The sequence below is a fragment of the Prionailurus bengalensis genome, chromosome E2, assembly GCF_016509475.1.
Source record: "Prionailurus bengalensis isolate Pbe53 chromosome E2, Fcat_Pben_1.1_paternal_pri, whole genome shotgun sequence".
Lineage (NCBI taxonomy): Eukaryota > Metazoa > Chordata > Mammalia > Carnivora > Felidae > Prionailurus > Prionailurus bengalensis.
In genome coordinates, this window is record NC_057352.1 from 15,024,504 (window position 1) to 15,034,287 (window position 9,784).

The 9,784-nt window shown below is 54.6% G+C and overlaps 1 protein-coding gene across 3 annotated transcripts; it reads right to left on the reverse strand.

Annotated features, from left to right (window-relative positions):
* Window positions 1-1,757: 1,757 nt before the first annotated feature.
* TIMM50 (translocase of inner mitochondrial membrane 50) lies at window positions 1,758-9,080 on the reverse strand. Of its 3 annotated transcripts, none has more exons than XM_043598928.1 (11): window positions 8,630-9,080; window positions 7,612-7,768; window positions 7,040-7,071; window positions 6,804-6,825; window positions 4,707-4,765; window positions 4,496-4,615; window positions 3,979-4,083; window positions 3,782-3,880; window positions 3,271-3,427; window positions 2,853-2,959; window positions 1,758-1,968 (listed from the first exon to the last, which is right to left on the reverse strand). In XM_043598928.1, exons 1-11 carry the CDS (start codon window positions 8,735-8,737, stop codon window positions 1,867-1,869), a joined length of 1,068 nt encoding a protein of 355 aa, XP_043454863.1. In that variant the 5' UTR covers window positions 8,738-9,080; the 3' UTR covers window positions 1,758-1,866. The 3 variants fall into 3 exon arrangements, with proteins under 3 accessions (XP_043454863.1, XP_043454865.1, XP_043454864.1); XM_043598930.1 differs by having other exon boundaries at window positions 8,615-8,847; XM_043598929.1 differs by lacking the exon at window positions 8,630-9,080 and adding an exon at window positions 8,350-8,373.
* Window positions 9,081-9,784: the final 704 nt, after the last annotated feature.

The following is a 9,784-nucleotide window of genomic DNA, read 5'->3' on the forward strand; positions in this document are numbered from 1 at the left end:
GGCTGGGGGGGGGTCATGCAAATTTTAATACTTCTTCGTAGACATCTGTGAGCCTTTAAAAAAAACGTATAGTTCAGGGGTTCAATCTGACCCACACAGTTACATTTTAATTACTATAACACCAGCAGACGTCTTTTGAAAATATTGAACCGGTACTAGCACTAAATGCTGGCTGGAGGAAAGGCTGGGACAGCCGGGGCTGGGCGCCATCAAATCGGCCCAGGACACTCTCATCTGTGAAGAGTCAGTATGGGCACCTGGTAAGAAGCACCACAGGAATATAGATGCAGCCTGAGCACGGCCTGTCCTGTTTACGCCTCACAACTGCTCTAAGACAGCTCCTACCATCACCCCCATCCGAGAGACGAGAAAGCGGAGGCACAGAGATGCCCTGCCCAAGGGACACAGCTACCATCTGAGCGCCTCCAGGGAGCGTCTCGCTCAGCCCTCAAGCCCAGCCGACAACGAGGTAGGTACCGTTATCTCTACAGATGGAGAAACGGAGGCATGCGAGGTGAAGTAACTTGCCTGAGACCACACAAGGCAGGAAGTGGTAAAGCTGGGATGTGAACTTGGGACAGTCTGGGACTTACACTGTGGAATGATACACAACTGCACTGTCCTCTGCAGGAGCCAGGAGCCACATGTGGCTGCTTGAATTAAAATTAAGATGAAACAAGGAGAAACTCCATTCCTCAGTTACTGTCATCACAATTCAGGGAATCCATAGCTCCATATGGCCACTGGCTGCTGTGCTGGCCAGTGCAGATCCGGAACACAGAATAAACGTCACAGAAAGCCCCACTGCAGAGAAGCACTACATAGTCTGCCTATCCTAGTTAGGGGCCCACATTTAAGAACTGGGAGATTTGGGGGCGCCTGGGTGGTTCAGTCCATTAAGCATTGGACTCCTGATTTCGGCTCAGGTCATGATCTCATGGTTCATGAGTTTGAGCCCCATGTGGGGCTCCACACAGACAGTGTGGGAGCCTGCTTGGGCTTCTCTCTCTCCCCCTCTCTCTCTACCCCTCCCCTGCTCGTGTGCGCTCACACTGTGCTCGCTCTCTCAAACAAACATTAAAAAAAAAAAAAATCCCAATTTCTGGCTCTTTTTTTTTTTTTTTTTGGAGAGAGAGTGCAAGTGTGCGAGCAGAAGAGAGGCAGAGGGAGAGAATCTTAAGTAGGTTTCATGCCCTGGCAGAACCCGACGTAGGGCTTGATCTCATCACCCCAAGATCATGACTTGAGCTGACGTCATGACAAGAGTCAGATCCTTAACTGACTGAACCACCCAGGCACCCAACTTCTGGCTTCTACTGAGAAAGCAGTTCAAGCAACTCCAGGCCCACCTTCCCCAAGGGCCACAGCTGGCAGAGGGAACAGCAGCTGCCCTCCTGAGACAGGAGGGTCTCCGGGCTCCCAGAGCCCCACTGAGCTCACACTCGGCACATACACACAGCAGCCTGGCATCGACCTGTCTCTAAAAGCCCCAGTGCCGCCCTCTCTTCCCTTTTCCACAGATGAGGAATCTGAGGTCAAAGAGGCAAATGCTCTTTTTGTGGGTCACACAGCACACAGGAAGACATGGCCAGAGGGACCCAAGTTTTCAGATTCCCAGGCCAGGATTCAAAACCAGTCCTGATCCACCAGAGAACCTACTCCGTGCTCTGCAGCCGATCAGCCCCCATGGGACGATGACCCAAGAGTCCCGGACCTCACCCTGATGCCCCCATCTGAAGACTCTCCGGACACAGGACTGTGGCATCTGGGATGGACTTTATTGGATGTGGCTGCCCGAGCCATGGTCTGGGAGCACTGGGGCCTAGGGCCCAGGACCTAGGCAGTGAGTCTGCAGAGGCTCAGAAGTCAGGGCTGTTTGGAGCGAGGCCATAAGCGGTTGGTCAGAGAGCCAAAGAAAAGGTTCTGCTTGCTGGACTTGGAGAGGTCGGCCAGGCGCTGCTGTTCCTCCTGGGGTGAGGGACAGAGAGCAAGGTCAGCCTGGGGCCCGCAGTCTCGTCCCAGGCTCCGCCAGCCGAGAGGCCACCTTCCTTAAATCTCTACCCAGCCCAAACCCCTTCCCCAACCCCCTAGAACACCCAGCCCAGACTCAAATCGCAGGGATTGTCATGATCCCCTTCCCCAGGTCCCAGGAAGCCCCTCCCTTGAACCCTGCGAACCTATCCCAGATCCTATTTATCCTAACCTGGATGCTGCCGAGACCCTAGGCCCTTCACCAGACTGCACCGTCCTGCTCCCCAGGCCCCCAGTGCCCAGCCCTCAGCTGTATGAGCCCTGCCTGGATGCTGAAGGATCCCAGGCCTAAATCTCCAGGGCCTTGTCCTTTGGACACTCAGGAGCTCCAGCCCTACTCCCAGGCACCCAACCCGAAATCTGGTCAACTTCCATCTAGACCCCTGAGAATCTCTTTCCCAAACTCCATCCGTATTCTTAGCCTCACTTCCAAACTACCAGGATCACATCAAGACCACCAGAACGCCTTGCCCCATCCCTTCCGCCAAGTGTCCGGGGATCCCTCTCCCCAGGCTTGACTCAAACCCTCCGTCCACACCAAACCTGGGCCCTCAGATCTGCTCAAAGCTATCACAAACTACCCTTCTCCAAGAACCACGCTTGGCGTTTCCTGCCTCCTGTTCTCAAGCAGGCTGTGGAATCTACCAGCCCCTCCCCCATGACAAGAGCCCTCCCAGACAGGTTGTGTGGAAGACAAGGTCCACACTCAAGGTCTTACAGCCAGACAGAGACAGGCTGCTCCACCGCTCCTCCCCTGGGAGTTTCGGGAACTGACGTGATGCCCCCCTCCCCCACCCGCAACTGCAGATCTGAGCACCCACCTGCTCTAGCCGGCTCTGCCGCTGTTTGAAGGCCTCCAGTGGGTCATCCTCCAGGGCGTAATGCTCTAGCACAGTCCGGACATCTTCTACACGGTTCAGTGCAATGGCTGTGGGCACAGAAGGCAGGGGTCAGCCAGGCAGAAAGGCCGCAGGGAAGGATAAAGATCAGAGCTACCTGGAACATCTCTCAACACCCTAAAAGGGCTCCCTTGAACATCCCCTAAATACCCCAGAGCACCTCTAAACCTTCTCAGAAGCTTCTAAAGACTGCAAGATGCTTGTGAACCTCCACACCTCAAATATATCCAATTTTACATGGAAAAATAAATAAACAGAAGCCAGAATTAAGCATCTATCAGTCCTCTTGAGAGTCATGGGCTCCAGGGTCAGAGGCCAGGAGGTCAGGGGTCAGCCTCACTCTTGAGGAAGGCAGACAGGTCCAATAAGACCCGGTCATCAGAGTTGCCATCCCAGGGCCGCAGAGCAACGCCATTGTAGGGCTGCAGGCGGAAGGCTTCCTTCTTGCAGTCCACGACTACTACGCGGGCAGGGTCCCGATTCAAACACGAAATGTCCTGGAAATGCAAACGAGGCTGAGTCTCATATAATATAATGATTACAATTACACAGTCCCCAAAACACTCACTTCTGAATGCAGAGACAAGAGACGGCTTCCAAACCTTATATCCATGCACTACCCCCAACTGTCTTGTTTGGAGAGGTCCTATCTACCCCCACTCCCATTCCCAGATTCAGGGGGAAGGGAGAAGAGCCTAGAGGCCCAGCCTGTGCTGGGGGAAAGCTGAAGTCCTGTCAGAACCAGACCTGGGGCAGAAGCAGGATTGAGGCTGGGGTCAGAGCTCTCTCCCTCAGGAAGTGCCAGCCCCCTACCAAGTCCCAGAAGACTGCCCACAGCCCCCACGTGGCACCTTGACATGGTGCCCATCCATGTATCTTGTGGCATCCCGGAACAGGCGGTAGGAGATGAAGCCATGAGGGTCCACGCTGTCGATGAGTGGGAATGCAGTCTAGGGGTGGGATGGGAGGGAGAACAAGGTCAGGCTGAGCCCTGACCCTCCCCATCTCCCACCTCACTGACCATCCCTCCCCTGTCCTGAGGCCTTACCATGCCAGTCTCTGACGTAAAGATGACGATTTCATACAAAGGGGCGAGCTGCTGGAATAAGGTCTCGATGCCCGGACGCTTCTTAAACCTCCAGCCAGTGGCCAGCTGGGGAGGCAGTGAGGACAGTGAAAGCAGTGAGGACAGTGAAACCCCAAGACCCAGAAGCCCCCAACAGGATAAAGCTCCCCCCAGCCTGGGGGGGATTCCCAGAACTGGAGGGCTCTCCCCCATCTCTGTAGTTCTTGGGGGCTCAGGAGTACATAGCTGTGACCGAGGGTCTGGGTCCCAGAGTAACAGCAGACTCCTCCGTAGCACACACTGGGTGCCGAGGCACACTTACAACAACCTACAGGGTGGGGAGTCTCGCAGTTGAGAAAAGCGAGGCAATGAGAGTGACACCTTCTTCCCTGGTGACGGTGGAGCTGGTTGCGGAGTCTCTGCTCCTGACCACGTCATCACAACGCAGCCACCCATGTCTATCTAGTGTCCCCAGCCCGCTGCCTTCCCCGGGACACACCGACCACTCAGGGTGCAGGAGGACGCCAGTTAGCTCCAAGACCAGTGTGTAGGGTGGCTGGTAATATGGCTCCTTCAGAGGGTCAGGGAGGAGACAGGGACTGGTGGGCTCAATGATCATCTGTGGAAGAAGGACAGAATGGAAACACTCAGACCAGGAGGCAGGAGCCGGTGCCGGAGGGATGGGGACCGGGCTCAGGACTCCTGCTCACCTGTCTATAGTCTTTGAAATATTTGTAAGTCCGGCGCAACTGCTGTATCAGAATTGGATCTAGGAGGACACCGGGGCACAAAGGGATTCCAAGATGAGCCACTGCTCAACCTCCTGGACACACCAGAGCTTTATTTCCCTACCAGACACAAACAGGTCTACATACCCACCTGGTATGAAATGAGTTCATTTCTAAGTCCGAAGGTAGAAGGCAATGACGTGACCGCCAGGCAGGAACAAATACATTTATTCACCTGCCCAGGCTGAACGTGAATACTTATCCCCCCACACCACCCCAAATACAGAACAGAATGTTTATACATCTGCCCACTTAAAACTCACAAATGGGGCACCTGGGTGGCTCAGTCTGTAAAGCATCCAACTCTTGGTTTCAACTCAGGTCACGATTTCACGGTTCATGAGTCAGAGCCCTGCATCGGGCTCCATGCCGATAGTGCTTGGGATTCTCTCTTGCTCTTTCTCTGTCCCTCCCCTGCTCACTCTCTCTCTCTCTCAAAATAAATAAACTTAAAAAAAAAAAATTACTTTTAGGAAAAAAAAAACCCACATACAACTGTGCTGACGTTACGCCGTCATGTGTTTAGCTCATTTTGAACCACTAGGTTTCCAGGTATGCCTGCTTTTAATGAGTATGCTGAGCCTATCTAAACTACACTAAGTATATACATACAGCTATACGTATTAAGTAATGGTTTTCAACTTGGAGCCATCTCGTCTGCCACTTTCCAGGAAACTCTGGCAATGTCTGAAGACCTATGTGCTTGTCAACAGACTGACATCCAGTGGACAGAGGCCCAGCATGATGCTAAACATCCTTCAATGCACAGGGGACTCCCCCACAACAAAGAACTACCTGCTCCAAAGTACCAATTAAAAAAATCCTGTTTTTTTTTTATTATTATTATTTTTTCAAACTTTATTTAAGTAATCTCTGCACCCAACACAGGGCTTGAACTCACGACACCGAGATCAAGAGCTGCATGCTCTTCTGACTGAGCCAGCCAGGTGCCCCGAAAAAACCCTGGTTCAAACGAATATACTGAATCCGGTTTAAAGCAGGGAACTTACATGACTGCCTGCTTTATTACAGCATTTTTACTCTAATTAATCCACTATCTATGGACCTGCCTTTTCAAAACCAAAATACCAGGGTGCCTGGGTGGCTTAGTCAGTTGAGCATCCAATTTCGGCTCAGGTCATGATCTCAGGGATTCTGGGTATGAGCCCTGCATCAGGCTCATTGTTGTCAGCCCAGAGCCTGCGTCGGATCCTCTGTCCCCCTACTCTCTCTGCCCCTCCCCTGCTTGTGCGCACGTGTGTGCACGCTCTCTCTTTCTCTAACATTAAAAAAAACACAAAAAACCAAAAATACTGAAACCAGTTATGTTAATAAACACACACAATGCATGTTCACCTGCTCAATTTAAATCAGTACGCTAATCCGTTTAATCCAGGAAGACTACCCACTTAAAACTTCATGCTTACCCACCTGCCCAGCTTAAATAATCAATGTGTTAACATGTGGGTTTGCAAACTTCCCCAGCACAAACAGGTGGCTTTCTGGACCTACCAATTCTATTTTTCTCCGGGGAAGGGCCAAGTGTGACAGAACGGACAACTACTCTCTACTATCCAATTTGTTAGAAACTCTCCACCAAAAGCTGGTTAACTAAAAGAGGGAGGGAGGAAAGAGACATTGTTTTGGAAATGAGGAGCCTGATGGGGTGGGGGACTGGGAGGAACAAGAGGCTGTCATAAAGAGGAGGGGATTAAGGGTGCAGACACTCAGATCTAAGGCACAGGAAGCCATGTGTTTGGTGGCAGACAGGCCCCTCTTCCCAAGCATTCCCACCATGGACTCCCCTCCCCCATCTGTCCCTGACCATCTGCTCCTGGGCCAGCCAAGAGGACTGGGGCTTTGTAATGCCCCTCCCCCCCAAAGCCATCCAGCTGCTGACTCCCCTACCCCCCAATGGAAGGAGGTGGAGCAGGAGGGCACCAGATGGGAAGGGCAACATCCCTATAAATGGCAGAGTAGAAAGGTTCAGGGGACCTCAGAATCTGTGCTTTTACTCACCATTGTCGAATTCATCGGGAATCTGGAAGGTAGAGACAAAAATGTAGCATTTGGGATGGCAGGGGCAGAACCCCATCAAACCCAAAAAAGGAATCTCCGGGACCTTGGGAGTAGGCAAAGGTCCCTGGGAGGGAGAGGCTCACCCCTAGACAAGAAATGAGCCCGAACAGACCAAAGGGGAGAGGACACACAGGATGGGACCCCTGGCAAAGCCTCTGGGTCTCTCTCCCTCTCACCTTGGCGCCAGTTTCATCCACAGAGTTGTTTCCTGCAAGGAAGACAGGGAGGAATGAGTGAAATTAGGGCTCAGTCTCCTGGGTCTTGAGGGAGGAAGAGGGCAGGGGGCCTAGACTCCTGGGTCTGAGGAAAGAAGAAAGAGGCATGGTCTCTTAAGATCAAGAGAGAAAGGGGACTGGTAGTCAGGATTCTGGGTTCCTGAGAGAAGAGGGAGTGGGCCAGGGCCTCCTAAGTCTCTGAAGGAAGAAGGGACTAGAGGGAGGGCTGGAGTTTTGGGTGCTAAAGGAACAGGTTGCTTAGGAGGCTGGTCCAGTCCTCTCCTTCTCATCTTTCCCTCTTCCAACTGACTCTCTATATCCTAGCGCAGAACTAAGACTAGAACCTTCCGCAGAGTGGGTAGAAGCAGAGGAAAGGTCACTTCTCCCATTTCCAAGGTAGATGATGTTCTAGTTGGCTGCCTTATGCAGGGAGGAGCCAGGGGATGAAGGTGGGTGAAACCCTCAGGGGAAAGAGGTTCTACAGAAAAGAGGGCCAAGGGAACAAAATTAGGGAACAGGCATATGCCCCTCACCGAAGATATAGATGACGCTCACAGTCCCACCGGCCCCGAGCAGCCCAGCAAGCCAGAGTGCGACTTTTTTGGCGTAGCTGGGACCCTCTGTGCCTCGCTGCTGCTGTGGACCCTGAGCCTGGGCCTTAGTGCCCGTGCGGCTCCCAATCTCTGTGGCCTGCAATTGAGAAAGAGGTAGGTTAGCTGAAAGAGAAGAAAGGTCAGGATGACTGGGGCACCCTGGTTGGAGAAGAATCAAGGTCGGAAGCCAGGAAGCAGACAACCACACAGCCTCGGGGTGTGGTGTCTCTGGAGGCGCAACCAGGAGACTGGATCTCTTAGAATAGTCAAAAACTAGACTGCCCCGGACCAGGCCCCAGGGATTCAAGAGTTGATAGGCCGGGTGTCCAGGATCCTGTAGGGCAGGGACACGAGATCAGGGAGTCTGGCAAGACACTGGGCTTCCAGGAGCAAGGCAACAGAGGGCACAAAAAGGGACAGGACGGGTAGGTATGGCATTTGGATGCCCGGGGCTCACAGCAGTAGGGTACAGAAGGGAAGGGATGAAAGCGAGGGCAGAGGGGCCATCGGAGTTTTAAGGGCACGAAGTGATCAGCCTGGAGGTCAGAATGGCTGGATCTCTGTCGGTGTAGAGGCAGGTTGAATCAAAAGCGCAAACATCACCACCAGCGCGGGGAAAATACCCCCAAGGCCGCAGTGGCACCCCAGCATCCCGGGCCCCTCCCCCTCAAGTATTACCTGCGCGGCCACTGAAACAGGGAACAGGTGACCTCCCCTCCCCTGGCGCCCACGTGGGGTCCAGAGGAGGTGGTGTTCTGAGGACGCACTTGAGCCCACAGCATCCAGCTCGGGGGCGCAAGCGTTGCCCACCCCGGGAGGCAGGAAACTCCCCAAAACGCGGGCGGCGTTCCATTCAGCACCCTGAGGTGCTGCGTCCCGGAACCCCCGTGCGGCGGCGGTCCGCCCAGAACTCCACGAAAGGGCTCCCGGACTCGGGGCCCACCTCCGTCCGGCTCACCTGGTCCGGGGTCCGAGGGGGCGGCGTCGCTAGCCTCGCGCACAGCCCCCGCGCGCCGAGCCGCAGCTCGCTCCACAAGCGCAGGAACAGCGCCGCCGAGGCCGCCATCTTGCGCTGACGCCACGCGGCCCCGCCCACTCGCTCCCTCCTCTCCCGTCCCCGGCTGGGGCCGCGGCCAATGGGGGCGCGGGGGACGGACGGGCGGACGGGAGCCCGAGAGAGACAAAGGCCTGCGGACGGGGAGCCGCGGGCGTGCTACCCTGGGGCCCGCAGGGCACGCCAACCGGGAGGCGGTCCGCGGTCCTCCCTGAGTCTCCCTCGGGCCTTGGGGCGCTCCCCCGCCTCTGCAGCAGCACGGAGCGGGGCACCCAGTGCCCGGGGGGTAAAGCTGAGGCCACCGTGAAGGAACCTTGAAGCCGCGAGCTAGACGGTCTCGCCCTGAGGGGGTCCGCCCAGAAAGCGGGCTGCCCGCCAGCCCTCCCAGACTCTCCCTCCCCTCACGTGGAGCCCGCAGGCCGAATCTGCCTTCTCTCCCGTCCTCAGAGTCCTTTCTTGCTCCTCCTCTGGTGACCTTCTAAGGAAGCGCCTGGAACGCCAGCCATTTCACCGAGGGCTCAGCCAAAGGAATGGCGGCCGGCTCTCTGGGGCCAGGCTTATTGGGACAGAAATCAATGAATAAGGGGCTACGGGTGAAGTAAAAGAGTCCATGGGGCGTCTGGGTGGCCCAGTCAGTTGAACGCCCCACTTCAGCTCAGGTCAGAATCTCGGGGTTCAAGCCCTACCTCAGGCTCACTGTGGTCAGCACAGAGCCTGCTTCGTATCCTCTGTCCCCCCCACCCCCCCACCTCCCGCTTTCTTCCTCCCTCCCTAGTGCTTTCTCAAAAATAAAATTTTTAAAAATCTCTTTAAAACGAGGGGAAAAAGTCTAATACTGCTTATGTAAGCTTTAAAAATGTGCAGAACGACCTTGTAACGTTTAGGGATAAATACTAAGGTAGTAAAAGTACAAAGGCAAAAAGATTTGGAATTCAGGATCATGGTCACCTTTGGAGGGGAATGGTCTGGGGCTGCTGCTTAAAGTGGGTCCTATCTGGTACATACTGTTCCCGAAGCTGGGTGCTGGGGACATGGGCGTTCAGGGTGTCCTAAGACCTT